The sequence below is a fragment of the Lepeophtheirus salmonis genome, chromosome 4 (genome assembly GCF_016086655.4).
Source record: "Lepeophtheirus salmonis chromosome 4, UVic_Lsal_1.4, whole genome shotgun sequence".
Classification (NCBI taxonomy): Eukaryota; Metazoa; Arthropoda; class Copepoda; order Siphonostomatoida; family Caligidae; genus Lepeophtheirus; species Lepeophtheirus salmonis.
The window spans coordinates 12,832,376-12,852,586 of record NC_052134.2 but is presented as its reverse complement, the minus strand read 5'-3'; the positions used below and the strand labels follow the sequence as shown (position 1 = coordinate 12,852,586).

At 30.8% G+C, this 20,211-nt stretch overlaps 1 protein-coding gene across 1 annotated transcript; it reads right to left on the bottom strand.

The window, feature by feature from the left end:
- Positions 1–620: 620 nt before the first annotated feature.
- On the bottom strand, positions 621–17,593 carry LOC121116767 (uncharacterized). The gene is made up of 3 exons (XM_040711054.2): positions 17,382–17,593; positions 2,066–2,191; positions 621–1,174 (listed from the first exon to the last, which is right to left on the bottom strand). Exons 1-3 carry the CDS (start codon positions 17,437–17,439, stop codon positions 993–995), a joined length of 366 nt encoding a protein of 121 aa, XP_040566988.1. The 5' UTR covers positions 17,440–17,593; the 3' UTR covers positions 621–992.
- Between the last annotated feature and the right edge of the window lie 2,618 nt (positions 17,594–20,211).

Sequence of the window (20,211 nt, the reverse complement as noted above, 5' to 3'; positions counted from 1 at the left end):
ATTTCAGCGTAAATTAAAACCATTCTAGAGATTCCTTCACTGTCTTTTGTCACGATTAGCTTAATTGATGTCATTTCAATAGGCTTTGATGTCAGGGTCTGGGTTAGGAAATTTAAACCACTGCGATCGTAATGGCTCCTGCACCTCAGAAAGATCCTAAAAAAAACTAAGAAAATCATCCACCAAAAATAGTTCATTTGAGGGAAATGAAAATATATCTTTCTAAAAGAGGTCATTTGAAATAGGAAAGGAATATTTTTTTACAAAAAATAATAATAATAAAAATGAAATGAAATATGGACACCATTTATTTCAAAAGGCCACAAGGTAATGATATAGGCAGTAATTCCTCCGATGTCAATCCTCAATTATACTCTGAGTCCAACAAGGACTCTCCGTCATTCATGTGCGAGTAAATACATTCGTAATTCCATTTTATAGTTTATATCATATAATTTGTTCTCTCCTCAAGTTAAGAAAATAATAAACATATATTCAAGTAGCAACATCAAAAAGCTCTTTGATAACAAATTAAAAGATTTTGTGTTACAACTTCAAAGGAAAAGCTGGGTTATTTTCCATTTAAGAGGTTCTGTGTGTTGAAATAAATGTACAATAACTTCCGTAGTGTTTTAATTTTATTTTCGTCAAATGGGGATGTGTTTTGACTTTTATATAATATTTTATTTGATATTGAGCAATAATTTATGTACTATTACATAAGAATGGAAATCTTTTCGAAAGTACATTATGTACACTTTTTAATTAGCATAATCCGAGTTACAAGTTACAATATTTAATTCCAAGAATAATTCATAAGTAATTAATTATATCATAATGAATATAATACATAATAATTGCTTCGTAGTTGATTATTGAACTTTTTTGTTTTAAATACTTTTTACTTGTACGATGAATTAGGAAATAATAAATAAATATAAAATCACTTCAATAAAATTAATACTATTATCTTACATGTAAAATGAATATTTTTAGTATAATTGTTTTATAAGTAGAATGAAACTTAAACACATTGATCCAATGACTTCCCCTTGAACTTGAAAGGATCCATTACAAAGATCTCCTGAGCAGTAACACTCTGCAACAGGACCCTTTTCCCGACAACTTTCCTGTTTTCTCTTTGGAATATCTAAGTAACATGAACGTGTGACCCCTAAAGGATAAAAAAAAATAAACGATTATAGGATATTGGGAGATAAAAAAAGATTGTGTTAATATCGTGGAAAATACATAATATTATATTTTATGATATTTAAGAAATGTAAGTAGGACATAGATTTCATTTTTTATCACAGAAGATATAAATCATTCCTGCGTCAAAGTCATATAAAAAACATAGAACTACTTTGGAAATTATCCAAATATGCAATGTACACACATTTAGTACTAGGGTTCATGTCCCGGAAATATCCTAGGATATCAATTCTAAAGATTGTGATCCCACGCCTTTTTGGTAAGTTATACCGAGTGGTCCACGGAAATCTGAACAATTCAATAATTAATTAAGGTTGAGTGTTTGAAATTAATTTATATTTCAATCTATTATAGCATTAACAATAAGTTACAAAGCTGAGCTCTTTAGCTCATTGTTTTAAAAAACAAACGTGAGCGAGAGTGCACTCACAAAATTAGTAACTGAGTGAGTGCAGGAGTGAGCTCAGGACTTCTTGAGCGAAGAAATTCTCTGTATTTAAGCATAGCAAATATATGTTGTTTTACGGGTTTTAATTTGGCGAGTCCAAGCAGTACAGAGTAATAGAGCAAAAAAAAATATGTTGAAACTATTACCCTACTTAATTTCGAATTGTGAATAACAGTATTTCAAGTGAAACTTCAATAGGTATGTTACTTTATATTTAATAATTGCAGGATTTTTAGGGAAATATTTAATATCCTTGGAAGTTTTCTTAGATTTAAAATAAAAATTTAACAGGATCCCAGAAGAGACCCCCAAGTATAAACTTACATCTATGTACAATTTAAATGCATAATATGTCATTTTGAAAATTTGGTGGAAAATGAAATTACCTTTGGACATACTTACTTTTATCTAAAACAATTTTTAAACATAGTTCTTCGCCTTCTTGGCATGTTTTAATTTCACCAACATTTGGATCAGAGCAGTTTTTGGATTCATCAGGAAAGCACGTGTAGCAATCGAGAGCTTGTCCTAAAATTAATATATAGATAATTATTAGACGTATTAAAATTTGCAATACAGTTGTTGATTTAAACCAATGATTTTCAAACTTAGGGACATGTTTCATAAAGAATACACAGGAAAAACTCCAAGATTGGGGACACAAATTTTTGTTTAACCAACTTATTTCTATTTTAAAAAAATATAAAGAATATAATTCTTTTTAATGTTCCTTTAATTTGTTAGATTTCGTTGCACTGATTAAGTATAAGTTAACATTATAGTATTACAATTACTCCATCTAACCTAGGAATCTTTTGGTGAACTCCATATACATATATAAAGTATTTTTTTTTTTCTAGGAATCACCTTGGCGCGAACGTACACACATCAAGTTGAAGAGAATAAGTCCCAATGGTGCTGTCCATGAGCTATGGCGATTACATAATGTGATTCAATTGATCGTAATTTTTTTTCTCTGACAAAAAATCACGATCAATTTAATCATATTTTAATGCATTTTTAAATAAAATACTTTGTTATTTTATTGATTATGTGATTGCGTCATAAATAAGCTTTGATCAATGCTGTTTTTTTCTTTTTTCTTTTTTTTAAGTGGTCACCAAATCAGTGAATAGGAAGCAAAAAACGCCGTGTATTCGACTTTCCTGACGCACATATAGCCCAAATAGATATTACTGCTATCATTGGAGTCAATAGGAGGACCGTCAGTAATATCCAGTAGGCAAGAACTTCAGCAAAGGGGCATCCAAAGCTCCAACAAGTGAAGATCTGGACCCAAAACTTTGTTGATTTCTGGCTCAAGGACAAAATGTTCCGAATTGAACCCCCTTGATGACTTTTGGTGGAGTACTATTAAGGGCACAACCTTACACAGAAATTTGGATAACCATCTACAAATCTGGGCAACTACTCTGAGGATAAAATTGTTAAAAACTTGTTTGAGCTTCAGACACTGAATTGAGCCTGTCATTGCTTCTAATGGAGGTCATATCAAATAAGATGCAGTCTCTGTCATTTACCAATATTTTTTGTAAATATCTTTTTTTCAAGTCAGGTTATAAACTTTTTAGATATTAAACCAAAAAGTTTTGTTATTGCTGACCAGAAAAATTTGCTTCCCACTCTGCCATCATTAATTAATTATCTATGGAAAAAAATTGGACCAAAAAACGACCTTATAAAATACTGGATTGAAATTAAAATGTTTTTAGAATGAGGAAGGATCAAAAGTTTGAGATACACTGTTCTAAACTAGCATAGTATTAGTGTACATTAATAATACTACGATGAGTTATTAGTTGCATCTATCTACCTTTTCTCCTCCAAAAAAAGAATATAAAAAAGGCTCCCAATTTACGTCAGTGGACTATAGTTTGTCAAATAAGTCAGCATAGTGTGGACAGGAGAAGATGTAGCCCGTCCCTGTGCCCCCAAATTAAGGAATTTTTGCTTTTTACTAGATTTTTTTTTGTCATTTAATATTGGAAATTTGTTTTCTAAAAAATATAATTTTTGTGAATATGCATGGATTTTTGAATTTTTTTTTCTCAAAAAATGTAATATTTGAAATTTAATTTTTGAACTTTTTTCAAAAAAGTTTAATATTTGAACATGAAAAAAAAAAAAATTATGTGAGTACCTATAGGCTTTTGAAATTTTTTTCCAAAAAATATAATATTTAAAAAATTTTTGTTAAAAATTTAATTTTTGAAATTTTGTTCCAAATGTTTAAATTTCTGTGAGTAATTTTGAAAATTATTATCCAAAAATTTCATTTTTGAAATGTTTTTCAAACAGATTCATAATCTAAGCACAAATATATATATATATATATATATAATTCTACATACGGCCCTGAAAATAGTTTTATCAAGTGAAAAAAGTTTCATAGAGGTAATATACCAGGGAAAAAAAGAGTTTTTGATTTTTGCATCCCTTTAATTGCTTCATTGGATTATAACCGCTCTCAGTTTACTGATTAAAAAAAAGGTTCCTGAAAATACTCATAAGAGCAAATGCTTTAATTTACTTTTATTAGAAAATAGCATTCGGGGGAAAAAATACAATGAAAACATTATTACAAAATTTTAAAAATGGCTCATCAGCCATTCTGCTCGTTTGATTTTGTTAAAGCTTTAACCTTTTTATATCTAATAAATCTGGATATTTTCATTTAGGCTTATAATTAGGGAAGGCCATATATGACTTAATAGTATCTACATATATTTTTCTTGAAAAAATATTTCATTCCATGTAGGATCTTTTCTGTTCTAACCCATCCAACTTATTAATATTCATAATCATGTCACCTATGTAATTTTATCATACAACATATAACCTTCTATCTAATTTTTTAGAGATTACAAAATGAAATATTTCATTATTTTATAAATAAAGGATTATATTATAAGTTTAGCTCAATTTTATCATGAGACATGAGAATGGGTATGTCATTGAAATCTGAACACTTACTAATTATATAATTAATGAAGGTTGAGTGATTGAAATTAATTCATATTTCTATGTATTAAAGAATAAACAACTCGTTACAAAACAAAACAAATCTCAGCTCTCTAGCTTACGAACAAGACGAGAAAACGACACATCAACGTAATTAACAAATTTCCATTCGTGAACTCAAGGCAGTTGAGCGTCTTTATGACCAATGTCTACACCATCATCAAGTCCAAAACGTTAAAGAGGGAGAAGGGCTCTGCCAAAAAGGCCAAACATGCCCCAGAGGAGTTAAAGAAAATCGCCCAGGTCAATCCCCTCAAGTCCATGAGGGCCTATGCGAGAGATCTGTTTAAAAAAAAATGGGTGGAAGGAGCATTGTGAGGGTGGAGAGGCCACTTTTAACACTAGCAATGAAAGAACCCCCATTTCCTCCGTTGTAACACTGTTTTGATTTCTTTTGAACTTTTTTAAACATTTTTGCTCCCTACAACCCTGATGCAATCCCCTTCGACTACACCTTTCTTGTGCATATCGAGGGAAAGGCATGTAGTGTCTATCATATAAACACCGAGTCCCTCAAAACCACTGTCATCCAGCACTGGGATGCCATTACAGAAGACTTCATCCTCAGCGGGTCCCAGTACTTCCACCACCTCTTGGAAGCCATAATTGCCGCTAAGGGCGGGGTAATTAATGATAAAGAGAGCTCAGACATATATCCATTTATGTTATTAATTTTGTTGAAATTCTATTCAAGATTTTTTTTATGGTGACGTACAATACAAATTTTTGTACGTTTATAGAATTTTGACTTTAATCTCATCCTTGAATAAGAGAAACTCCTTTTATTTAAATATAGGTAGAGAGTATAGTTACGATCATACATAAGTAAATTCTCCTTTTGACGTAATCTCTTCTGGAATGGTCATATAGAAATATTAAAGACTTCTTTTTGGGGTTCTTACGTAGATCAAAATATGGACGGAATATATATACACATTATACATATTTGAAAAAGAAATTGATCTTTGAAGGGGAGGGAGGGATTTATGAAGGTTAGAAAATTAATTTCATATTATTTAATTGCAAAGAAGAGAAAATATATGAGGTATGTACTGAGTCAATGTCATTTTTTACTCAATTCTCTTTCAAGAGGAGAAATAAAGAAAATAAGCTTAGCTGCAGCATGCGTGATTAATTTATATGTTTAGAATTCCATGATATATTGTATATAATAGCTTGGGGAAAAAGTAATTGCGTATTTTTCGCTTTATTTCAATGCTTTATAAGTAGTGTTACAATCATCCGATTTCAGCCAAGTTTACATTGTTTTATTTAATAACTTATTTCCAACGAGAATACAACTTCGTAATGCCCTTTTCGTAGAAGCCCTGGTCCCTATTGGCACAAAACTTGGACAATTAATTTTCACAGGGCTCCGTTGAGGTAAAATTTGAAATCCCATGCGCGTTGGTTATAGACATGAACAGGTGTTAGTCACTTGGCGGTAGATTTGAACTGTATGGTGGATGCATAAGAACTTCCATCTGAGATTCGGGAGCTTCTGGCGCGTCATAAAAGATGTGTGCATCCTGGCGTTGTCTCAATGATACCATGTTGTCTCCTATTCACCAATGGTGGCCGCTTCTGTTCGATTGCCAGCCTCAAATGGTCGAGTAGTTTTGCAACATGAGCAGAAAGAGTATCTACCCCGTATACATCACAAATTTTCTTGGTCACTTTCGATCCATTTTTCCTTTCCAGGTAGAAAAAATATAAAATATGGCGAATTTCTTCTTTTGAGACCTCCATATTAGACGCACGATATTTTAGGACTTAAATGACTCAGTGCAATATTGTGAAAATAAGTTGTAGCATACACTCAAACCTTCACAACAATTTATCGTATGATCGGATGTGACCAATAATGAACAAGATGCCCATAGTTTAAAAATAGGGCAAATAATACGAAATAACTTTTTTTCCACCCAAATTTATATATGTATATATACGTATATAAATGTTTAGTACAAGTTACAACTTGCATGAACAAACCGAGCAAGTTGCCCTTTCTTTGTCTTAAAATACAATATTTAATTACAAAATTGGTCATTCTAATTACCAACTATACATTGATATTTGCATTTCATTTTGGTCAATTAAAATTTAATAGTTGTTATGTATTTATGAGTAATATAACTGTGACATTTGAACTTTATAATGCGCAACAGAATACTTAAATCTAGTCATTTGTATTTAAATAATCAAAAAATATACTACCAATACAACGATCATCTATGGAATATTCAATTATTACACGATCCTCATTCCATGTATGTAATGTAAATCCTTCATTTAGCATTATTCATCTCATTTTTTTAGTTGCAACTTATACAATTTGCATATACAAGTTACAACTTGTACACAACATATGTATACAGGGTCATTCAAGTAAAACCGGACCATCTTTTACTACATCCTGAACAATAATCAAAGTATTTAACTTGATTATTTCAATTTTAAAGTAAGAGGTTGAGCCTTAGCTCTCAGTTAGTTGTGGAAATTTTAATTCAAGGTAAGTATTTATGACGGAGGAGACCCGAAGAAATACTATAATCGAAATTGCTTGCGTGGGGATAGCCCAGCGCACATCATCAAGAGGTTCAAATATCCAAAGAGCACAGTCTACGATGTTTACAACTGCTGAAAGGAGCAAGGGTATATAAGAGAAAATCCCACAAGTCCTGGAGTGTTAAAAAACGCACTCCGATATTTCTCGTAGGCCTGGGCTGCCCAAGTAAGAAAATTGCTCATCAAGACGAAGTCTGTTGGTAACCAAATTATATTCTATTCAAATGAGAAACAATGGAACGTTGACAGATCCCACAACTTCCCAAGAGACAGGTAGTTGACCATAGAGAGAGTGTATGTCACCCAGGTATTTAAAATCCATTTCTGGCCAGCGTCATAGCCTTTGGGATTCTTGGGATCAACAGCAGTTTCATGTAGAGTATCTTCTTTGAGCAAAAGGAGAGGGTAGATGTTAACAGGTACTGTAAAATCCTGCCTGACCAAGCGAAACCTTGGATAAAAGTTGAGACCAATGGTGTCGAGTTCCTATTTCAGCAAGACTCGTCCCATATCACAAGGCCTGCAAGACCCAAAATTTGTTAAAAGAAAAGAATGTATTATTTTTACACTCCCCACATAGTTAAAGAGGAAGGTCTCTACTAATTCACAGAACAGTATCGATACCTTGAAGGCCTCAACCAACAAAGACTGGAAAAAAGTCTTCCCTACAGACATGGTCTAGACCTGCAAATCCTTTAGCACTCGCATCGGACAATTAAATTTTTGAAAATTAAATCTTTCTTAAAATGTGGACAATTTTTTAATTGGTTGCATAAAAACTTAAAATGTAATTTGTTGTCAACTACCAATTTTTCTATTTTTTTTACAATTTAAATTAGCCCTGGTGATTTAAGTTGTGAACAATTATCTAAAATTAAACAATAATAGATCTTTAGTTGGCAAAAATTGGCTAACTACAAACTGATTTCTACCTTTTTTCATTTCCTATATTCATCAAAATGCTAATTCCTTCATCTTTAAGGCCACAAAGCCTAGAGTTGGAAATAGTTACAGTTTATTTCTAAGCTGTTCTACTGTCAATAATATCCTATATGAATTTTATACTAATCATTTTCCTTGGGAAAATTTCTCAGGGAATGACCCATATACAATTTGTATATGTTGTTTACGAGTTGTAATTTTATACAGAATATTACTTTTATAAGCAGATTATAAAGGTTCCAATGTCAAAGTTTTACAAGCTCGTATTTAATTATAACATCATTCATTTTAATTACGATATACTAATTGATACAATCCCTTCATAAAGATCTATTAAAATTATTATTTACATCCACCAACATAGTTGAACGGAGATAATATTTTTAGCTTTTTTGTTTATTTGTTGGTCATCAGGATAACGGCAAAAGTTACAGATCAGATTTTATCCAACTTGCTACGAAGATTATATATATGGTTACAGTAAGTGGCCATTACATTTTGAGAGGTCAAGGTAGCAAAAAATATTAAAAAAACATTATAGACCATAACTTTGGGACACTTTGAGGTATAGGGCTCAAATTGGTGTCCTTTTCTTGCTTTAATAAAGATACTTCATATAGCATATAATCCAAAAGAGAAAAAATGAGCATAGGTAGAAGTATGAGCTAAGCCAAGTGTCCAATATAGTTACTCATCTACTATTAGGAGTAATATACAAACTGTGGTCATTTGAACTTTATAATATACCACAGTATACATATAAAATACAAATGTTGATCAACATAATCAAACATTATAACATTAATATACCGACCATCTAAACAATATTCAATTATTGTATTACCCTCATCATAAATACTCTAAATTATCCCTTTTATCATAACATATCCCATTTTTTGATATCAACTTGTATACAGCATATTGTATACTTATATATATACTGCACACGCACATAACTTTCAATTATCCTTCCTTGTCTCTTATAAAATAAGAATTTTTTTTTCATTATATTTATATTACTAGAACGTACCCCTAATATATATTTTATTTCAAATTATTTTATTAATGCTTTAAATAACTTCGGAATTGAGTAAAACTTTTCGGTCGACAACATTTGAAGTTCTTTCATCTCTTGGTCCATTATAAGACAAATAATTAGAAATATGTTCCACCTTCAACCATAATGAAGATGCATACTAACTCGCTAATACTCTCACTAATTCCATTTTTTTAATTCATATTTAATATGCGTTCTCCCTTATTAAGTTTGTACGATAATTCGTTTTTTTTTGGATTTCTAATTATTTTGCTGCATTTTTTAAACGACAACCCATATCTTAATAAAAACTTTGGGACACGCGGAATCGATCTTGTTTTATGAAACAAATCATCTTATTACCGAAAAACAAACTTTTCCTTTAGAGCCAAGGAATCTGGACTGTTCAGAATGAAACTTAGTCCAACGTACGTAACTCAGAATTCTAAACAACTTTTATTCTATGTCAAAAGTCTATATTTGTCTCTATTTTTGAAGTTTTTATCCTTGTTTTTCCAAGTGGAACGATCGGAAATTAGACACATATAAATGATTTTAATTATATAGACTATATAAAATAACTTAGTTTACTTTATAGCCTATGAAGAATTTCTTTTAAATATTATTAAATAATAATTTTGTCAAAATATATTTTTTTAAGAATTTTTCAATGACCGCCAAGTTGTTGTTGTTTTTTTAGGTCACATAAATTATTCTCACTAATTCTCTCTCCCCCTTCTCAATATCATTTATCTCCTGTCTGAATTCAATGCTTCTATCATTATTGTATCTAAATGTGTACTATTTCCAACAGTTTTACAATCATGAATTATAAATAAATGTCGTAGTTGTTGTTTTTTTTTGCAGAGAAAAGAACATTTAAAGTGTAAATTTGCCACACAAAAAGTATTCACACTAATGGGTATAGATTCATGAATTTCTGCGTCTATTACTATTTTGATGGCTTAAAAGGTGAAGGAAAAAATGTATTGATGTCTTTGCAAAATCAGTAATCCCTTTAATTACGAACATAATTCGTTACATAAAGGTACATAAATATGCTGTTAGGGTAACAATATGTATATTGGTGGGTCCGTACTTGTCGATACTTTTGAAAAGTTGAATCGAACTATTTTAAGTCAATATTTTTTTGATTTATTTCAAATCATTTGCATCAATTAGAATAAAATGCAAATATAAAGTCATTTTTATTCATATGGACATTTGATAAAGTTTTATTTGGAAGTTTGTCCATTTTATAGAACAATCTATTTAATGAACAATTATAATCATTGTATCATTTAAGTTTTGTATCATTTTTTTTAACTATCAGACATCAAGAAAAAAATCAATCCTAATTTTTAGAAAAACAAAAAACATGAGTTTGGAGTTATAACAAGATATAATTTATTATATTACTAGGTAGTTAAAAACATATATTTTTAATGCATAAATGTTATGAAATATTCATAGCTTTATGAGAATTTTGAGAATCAAATTAGTGCCTATTATTGTTCATGAGGTTCCTTGTATTTTATAAAATAATGGCTACAATATTATATATTGTAGTTACCGTTGTCAGATCTCAGTCCTCACATTTGAAACAAAGAATAATGCAAGAAATCAATAGGAATAACAAATAAACGACTTTTAAGGTTAAGTGTTAATTAAAGTCACTAAACCTTGATAAATATGCGAATAAACCAATAAATACAGAATTACAAATAGCCAGATTGTATGTTTCAGGAGCATACTCAAACGATACTGGCGTTAAAATGTAGATTCAAATGAATAATAAGCATTTATATATTTTATCGGATTTATAATACACTGTTTCACTACCAAAGGGTTAAGATTAAATAAAATACACATAGGTGGTAGTTTCTTTCAGGAAGGAGAAGGGATGTTTTTCAAAAGTTTGATGACGTAAAAGAATATAATTTCAATTCTACTTTGTTTTGTAATGTACAATTGTCTAGCTCATTTTTTTTTTTTTTTTTTTTGGTTGTGTGGCTGGGGACAATTTATTTATAACGTAATGTCGTTGTAAGAACTGGTTCAAATATCCTTTAGGTTGTAGTGCCATTTTCAATGCGTCAGTTCTCTTGTCCATGGAATTATAGAACCATGCAATAATTTCACATGCAGCTTATCTTGTTTTTCTTAATTTCCCCTCTTGAGGGAATTAACCAAGAAATCATGTCAATTCTTTTTTTAACTAATCAATCCTTTTATATTACCCTCATGTGGGAATAAAAAATTTGTGTGATTATTTTATTCTTGGTCCATTATGGCACTGGTATACAGAAAAATTAGAAATTGATATCATTATGCTTAGTTTTAAGAAGGTGTCATATGAATATCCGTTTTTAAGTGTGTCTTTTTGGTCTAACTAAATAGTATCTCAATTATTTGTTATATCAATTTTAAGTAGAGCATATGCCTTGAAATCTGTGGTATTACATTCTACTCAATACTCATACATTGATTAATCATGGCTTTGTTTATATTTTTCGAAACACAGAAATACTCATAAGGGACTTCAAAGAGTTGAAGGGGATAAAACAAAGTTGTAACATGTACAGATGTAAACTTTAACTCTACATATGAATTACATTTGTAATTTTCATCGAATAGTTTTCTTCATTTTTAATCAATCAATTATTATAATAATTTGCTCATAAAGGTTACATTTAGACGTAATATATTTATCTCAAATATTATTTCATAGGTAAATATTGTCTTACAAATGAAATAAAAGACTATTACTCCCATTTTTGGAGATCATCATGTTTCACATAAATTTGAACGTAAATAGCCAAAATTTGTCAATGGGGCGTTTATGTTCATGAAGTAAAAAAATTAATTAGGCGAATATCATTTTCTTGATTTTGTTCAATATTGTATTTTTAATAACGCAGGGGTATTTCATATCATGGGTTTTATAAATCTACCCTCATGTACCTTTAGCGTCCATCTTAAATTTACTTTCAAAATAAAAATAGTAAAGTCTTAGATACAAAACTTTGGTATGAGTTTATTTTAAAATAATGGCAATTTTATAAGAATTTCTAATACAGAGTGCGCGACGGGGAAATTTTCTGTGTCCTTAGAGGTTTTTTTTTGCACTAATTAAGGTTTCAGGTGATGTCTCAAGCAATGTTTCGTTACATGCGTTGTGTTTCTTACACATTGTTTTAATTGGATCGAAATCGGACAAAAAAGAATGAGCAGGAATAAAAAAGGCATAGGTTTTTGGATCTTCTCGACGCAGATGTTGATCCCAAAAGAATTTTACAAATTGTTGGGGTAACTGTGAGGAAAGTCCAGAACATTATAAAGGCCTTAAGGCCTGAGAGAACCAAATAAGCCCTAATTACTTGAAGAGTCACCTCTCGACTGTGAAGATTGTCTCAGAGAAGAAGATCTTCACATTGGTCCAGGTTTTGAACCGCAGAAACGAAAGATTTATAGCACCAGTATCTGAGGGAGTCCAGGGCACCTTCATGAAAAACCATCCGGTCCAAACAATGTGCTTGGGAGTCGTGGCCTCTGACGGGAAGAAAATGGATCCCTTTTTCTTCAAGCCCAATAAGAAAATCGGGGCTTCGGCCAATTATAAAGTCCTGAGATGGAAAATAATTGCCCTTACTAATGGTTAACTATCCTAAGAACAACTATGTGTGGATCCAAGACGGAGCTCGCAGCCATACGGCCATGAAATCACATAATTCTTCAATGATCACTTTGCTGACTTCTGGGGCAAGACCTTCTAGCCATCTTCCAGTCCTGATCTCAATCCCCTCGTGTGTGGATTGTCTTAGAGAGCAAGGTTTGGAAGACATCATATAAAAATGTGCAGGAGCTTTTAGGTCAGTATAAAGAAGCAATGTGCCAACATGTCAGCATCTCAATATAAAGTTATGTTTGTGCTCATGAACAACGGAGAGTAACAATGAGAATTTGCTACGGCCGTAGGACTCAGCGTGGAATTGAGAATCGACATCTGAGTAATTCCAGGTATAAGTATGTCCTTGCTATATTCGGAGTGGGATTTGTGTTTATTTGTTACCTATATCTGCTGTTTGAAGCTGCTCAAATAAACCGTCGTGACAGCTAAGCCGCCCTCCTCTCAAACATATCTCAAATCGTCAGGATTATGATCGTCATTTTTGGTCTCTTTTATTTTTATATACCAAAATATCTTGTTTTATTTATCATTGAATTTAACCAACAAAATTGATAATAAAGCATGTCATTAGTAAACAATTTGATTAGGTAGTCATTATAAAACAAATTGATATCAACAATCAGAATATTGAACTAGAGAGAAACAAGTGAAAAAAAATCCCCAGTAAATTTTTAGATGAGATGACCTTCAGATAAATTTAGGTGTAGATAAAATAAGTTCCTATTATTCCATAGATCAGAAACTCTTTACTCACTTTATTTCAGATACTAACTAAAAAATATCCAATTAAAGGATATAAGTGGCAGATTTATTGAGCTCTTGATGTGGATGTGTCAATTGTCCATGGCTTAAAATTAGGATCGTTGAATATGGTCAACTAATCTGCAAGAATGGAATTGCCACTAAAAAAAAGAAGAAATTTGTGCTTGTCCATTAAAGTTCGAGTATGCAAATTGCACATTCCTTTGCAAGACATATCCTTTCATAGAAAAAGAATTCATTTACATGTGTACGCGTGCATGATATTTTGTCTTGAAGTCTAATGGAGTGAAGCTTCTTCTATTATTATGTGAAATGAAAAATAAATCAAAAGCATTGCCAAATTTGTAATTGTTTTTTTTTGTTTTTTTGTGTGTATGTTTCGAATGTGTTCCATGTAATAAATAATCACATTCTGTATATTTTTTTGCTTCAAAAATTGTGAGCATGCTAAAAAAAGTCATTTACTCAAAAGATGTGTCTTTTTATAACTAAATAACACTCATTTCATGAATACAATATACATTTTACATAGTATAAAGTATTTCGTTTATCAGTATCTTTCTCCCTAGAGCGTTTTCATCTGTCATCAACATTGTTGATTTCTGCCATTTAGGAACTTAAATAGCCAAGTTGTATACGAATAAGTACTCTTTTTTCAATCATATGAAAGGAAAGTCGGAACTGTTGGATGACAAAATGGGACCAAGAAATAAGCAGAATCAAACCTTAGGGTCTATTAGAAATATATCTCTCTAATGGCTAGTTTTATTATTTAACAGACCCTAATATGTATTAAAAATAAGTTATTTCATCGTTATTTCCTTATCGTAAACAATAAATTAACAAGTACAAAAAAAAAGAAGACATTTTTGTCTAATTGTTCTACTTTTATCGTTTATTCTAATCGATTGGGGAAAAAATAATTGTTAATCTACCCCATGCTTCATATTTATAGTTACACTTATAAAAATTCTCTCAGCTCGAGTTTTGATAGGAATTTTTAGAACAGTGAGGTTGTGTTATATTTTAATCCTCATTTGGAATTGTTTTTATTTATAAATATAGGTAGCATCTTATGAAACGACAAAATAGAATCCAAAAGAACTCTTGCGCTGGAAATGCTTAAACGCCGCCGGAAGACCCTAACAGAGACTTTCAGTGACCTCAGTCGAATAGCCGTTTAAGGCATAAAAACAATTTGAAACCCGAGGAACAGCAGCCAGAAAGGCTGGCCATGGTCAAAAATGAACAATAAGAATACAGGCTATGATTATACTGTTCATTATACTAGCCTTGCTAGAAATCCAGTAAGAACGATTCCCAGTATAGCCAGGAAAATGAATATGGGCGAGGTTACACTTTGGTGGATCATTACCTGGGAGCAAAATCAAGAGCAAGGAGGAAGAAACATCTCATGACCACGGCCACAAAGGAGAAGAGGTTTTCTAGCGCCAAGCGCCAATATTAATCCTTGGGATTATTCCTTGTATCGAACGATCAAGGGAGCTGCCTGAAACAAGCCTCACGGATCTGTGAGATCTATGGAGTACGCCATCATGGCTATATTGGCTGACTTGTCAGGAGAACATATCTGTAAGTTTTGGCCAGCCTTCAGGAAGAGGGTGGATGCATTCATTGAGGCTGAGGGAGGCCCTATTGATTAAAAATTTCGATTTCACTTATACCTAATTAACTGGAAGTAAACTTCTTTTTTTTTCTCACTGTCTTCACAAACTAGTTTTTTATCAAGTTTGAAAAATAATCTACAGTGTAAACTTAAATATGACTCATGGGTAGCCATGTTATAGATATTTTTAGTACATCTTAGTTTCATTTAATTCTATATAACTGTTTAACATTCGCATTGAGTAGTGTTCAATGCGAATGGATGAAGTTTTACGTAGATTTATAGAAAATCTGTGCATTTTGTATTGTAAAAATGGTGTTATCTTTAATAATAATATTTTCGTCTTATTTTTATGTCCTTTGAACAAAAAGTGTATTCATGCTACACACTCCTTATGTAAATATAATTTAAAACAGGCTTTAAATGATCAGTATTATAAAATTATTTTAATGTAATGTCTAGAATTCTTGTTAGACAGCTGTTTTGAAACATATGTAAAATAATTACACTGCCTTTTTCAGGCAATGCACACTAACTTCCACTTTCCTAAATAATGAGAAAGTTGATTTTAGGTTTTTTCTTCTACTCTGCTCAAGCAAACATTTCAACAGTAAAATACCAAGGGTACCATAGTTATTATTTATACTAATAGTATTTTGCTATTATTGACCAATCAAAGCACACTGGTCACTAACCATAGTTTGTACGTTTTCACAGGATATTCAAGCCTAAATAGCGAGATAATGTGTTATAACTGCCTTAAAAAACATTTGTCTGATAAGAGTTTATAGAGAGTTTATACAAGATATTTTGAATATGAAGGAGTCTCATAAGTATAAAAAGGTGATTTCTTAGAAAGGTATCAGTTAGTGTGTATTGCCTCAACAATTTTACTCCATTGTTCATGCAAGACACACATTTAATTCAAATGGACATTATTACCTCTGCCAAAGAAGTTGAGCAGAGGCTATGTTTTTTTCCTTGTTTCATTGTTTGTTACGTCCCCTGGATTACGGAAAAAGTTAAGGATCGGTTTTGATCAAACTTAGTATGAAGATTATATATTCTATACAGTAAGTGACCATTTTTCAGATGGACATTTTCTAGGAATCATAATAGAGGTAAACTCGGATATAAGAAATTCCAATTTAATAAAAATACTCTAACAATCAACGTTCTCTCAAGTATCTATTTTTTACTCCATAAAATACTTTGCATAGAAAAAATATGAAATAAAAATTCGCATAAATTCATTTTTTTTCTTCCTATTTTTGGTATCCACTTCATAGGAATTCAAGATAATAAAGAATTCTCATGAAGGCTTTTCCTTTTTTTATAGGTACAAAGCGTATATTGGCGCCAACATTTTCTTTGTAGTTATTTCTTATAAAACAAATATCCCATTGCTTTTCAATCAATATGAATACATATTATGAGTGTTCCTCAAAAAAAAAAACCTTTCACGAAAAGATAAACTAAAAACTCTCAATGATCTGTCAAAAAAAAAAAAAAAAAAGGATCTAGTCAAACACTAATTGCCTCAAAATGTCAAGTTTCAAAATTACTCATTTACGTACGCATCCAAAAATGGTGGTTTTTACTTCAGAAATAAGAAAAATCTGAATATAGTCAACTTATTATCAGGAAAATAGTAGTTCCTTTTATCCGGATTTGACTGTATTTTGATAACCTTAAATGAAAATCATAATTTCTTTTTAAATGTTGTTTATAAATTGGATTATTTGAAATATTAAACCAATGATCCAAAGAAAATATATTAACAAATAGCAGCATTCAAATACTTTTATTTGATGAACATCTTTGATAGTCACTCAAATTAGGCCTCTCCACAATAGTGAAACCCTGATTACGACACTGCTGTGTAATTGAATCAAATATTTTTATTCGACTTTTTGTGGAATAAAGTTAACTCATTGACTCCTTGCCTAATATATTACTAATCCAAATTAATAAATCCTCCTTATATAATGTTGTTGCTACTTAATCAATGTATTTATAACTTACGAATCTTCAATGACGGCATACTTACCAACGGTCAAATAACAAGTAATGAAAAAAAGAATCCCAAGTAGTGCAGACGACCTCATTTTTTTTATATATTATATAAATATACAATTTTTTTTTCACATCTATCAACTTTGTTACAATATATATTGTATACTATTTTATGCTTGAGCTTATTCGTACAACGAAACAGATCAAAATATTTTTGATGACCCAACTAGGAGTGGGTGAAGGACTAAGGAAAAAAAGATGAGCGTAGAAGCTTCTTTATGCCTAAAAAAAAAAGAAAACATCACGCCTTCCTTATTTTTATATTTGTATGTATGAATATATAACTTGTGTAGACATGGGATGGGCATGCCTAAGAGTAGGTGCTTAGGTGCTGCTTCATTCAAGCTACAAAACATATTATAGATTTTGTTTTTCCTTGAAGGCAATTACAAAGTAAAAGTTTGTTTGTAACTAAATATTTTATGATTATTTTTCAGTTCGCTTACTTTATGATATGCATAGGTTAAGATAGGACAGATTATATTTTTATCGGGTTGGGTTCGGATCTTTAGAGTAAAATTCGGGAACACAAACTTTCAGATCCAGATCCGAAACCAAAATTAGAACTTGAGCTCGAATTAGCCAATCCTATTCCCACAACTGCTGAAGTGTGAGCTACTTCATTTGAAGTGATGGAAAATGACTTTTTTGGTGGCAATCGTGGGCGTTTTTCTTGCAACTCAGCTTTCAAACGGTCAAATATCAATGAATAATCTGCTTCTTAGATTGTTTACCCTTTTCCAGATAGTTGATGAGGATTATTCTTTGCAAATACAAAAGACAGTTGCCATAATCTTTCTGACTGATTCTTCAATTCAAACGAATGACAAACAAAAAAAATATTGACAGATCTGTCTGAAAGTTTGTGTGTTTTCTTCCAAGAGTTGTTACTAACTAAACATAATCTCGATACGCACCAGTTGTGTCACCTCTGAAATATCAAATTGTATATTTGAAAAAAAAAAAATCAAAAATTTAAATATTTGAAATGTAATTTTTGAAGTTTTGTTATAAAAATTTAATATTTGAAATTTTTTTTATTGGATTTTTTCCCATAAATTAAATATTTTGTGAATAGCTGTGGATTTTTGATTTTTTTTTTCACAAAAACATTTAGCAATTAAGATTAAATTTGTCTGAACAGCGATGAATTTTTGAAAAAATTTCCAAAAAATGTTATATTTTCTAAATATCTATGAATTTTTTTTTTAAATTCGGAAAAAAATAATATTTTAAATTAAATTTCGGAAAGTGTTTTCTTAAAATATAATTTTTTTGTGAAAGCTGTGTATTTTTGATTTTTTTTCCAAAAAAATGTAATCTTTCAAATTACTTTCCTAATATTTTATTTTTGAGTTGTTTTTTTTCAAAAAAATCTAAAAAACAAGCCTCCCCGTAAAAAAAAATATATAATCCTGTGGGCACCGCTGAGTGCTCATACAGAATATTGATGAGGTAAAAATTTGTTCCAATTATAATGTACATTAATCAACCTCATAAAAACTCGTACATCTGCTGTAATAAGTTGTGCAGTCGAATGAATCACAAGTACAAACAGATTTTGGAGGTGCAATCAGAAACAAAAAAAAATTATATGAATTTCATAATTTTTTCTATCTTTAACAGCAAGTTTATAAAGAGACGTTTTTCTCCGATACAATTTAAAAAATGTATTTCTATGTAGAAACTGACAATTTAACAACACAGATAGATATTTCATAAATCGTTTATAAAATCCCTTCAGTTTCTTTATCAAAGTTTTTCTTCTATGAATTTTGATAAAAAGTATTTACTTCATACACAATAACATATGACATCTGAGAGAATTGATAAATCTGAAAAAGAATATAATTAAATTGGATATCCGAATTAGGAATTACTTTCATCATATTAAGTACTTAATTAGGATCACAAATTGCCTTTGAAGCACTCTTGAAGCATTTTTAATGATTGAAATCTTTCACTAAATGTTACAAAATTACAAAAATGAGGGTCTTCTTCCAGGTACTTATCTATCCAGGAGATCATGATTAATCGTTTTTGAACATTGAATGTAATGTTTAATTCTTCTTTTCTATCAATTTTTTATATTCTATTATATTTGAAAAGTGATAAAATTGAGGTTTCCATGCATATTGTCTATTCAGATGCTTATTAATTCACAATTAAACATATAATTGAGCCCAAAACTTTTCCTGCCCTAACAAAAATGCTCAGAAATTATAATTAGATGATCATGTTGGATCTACAAACTCATTTGGAATATCCCTAGTAAATCAAAGACTCCTCTTAACTAACAAAATTATAATAATTGATTCCTTTTTTTTTTTTGAGTAAATTAAAAAAATATTATTTTGGCGTTTCATAAGTATTCATACCCAAGGATAAAGATGGTTTAATACTTTGTGACATGGCCCCTGGCTTAGGTTTAGGTCAGGATTTTTGGGTGGCCAGTCCATGACCTTAAACTTATGACGATTGAGTTATTCTTGAACTTTTTTGTGGGTCAATGTCTTGCTGGAACCACAAATGCCTTCCAAGGTTAAGCACCTTTGCTGATTGATACAGATACAGTTCTAGAATTTCTATCTATTCTTCCTTTTTCACGGTACCATCCATTTTGTGAAGTTCTCCAGCTCCATTGGTAGCAAAACAAGCCCAATCATGATGCTTCCGCCACTGCATTTCACTGTTGGAGCAGTGTTTTTGGAATTGAAGGCTTGGCTCTTATGTCTTCAAATGTGCAGATGTTGGTTGTGGCTAATCAACTCCAATTTTGTCTCATTTGACCACAGTACAGTACC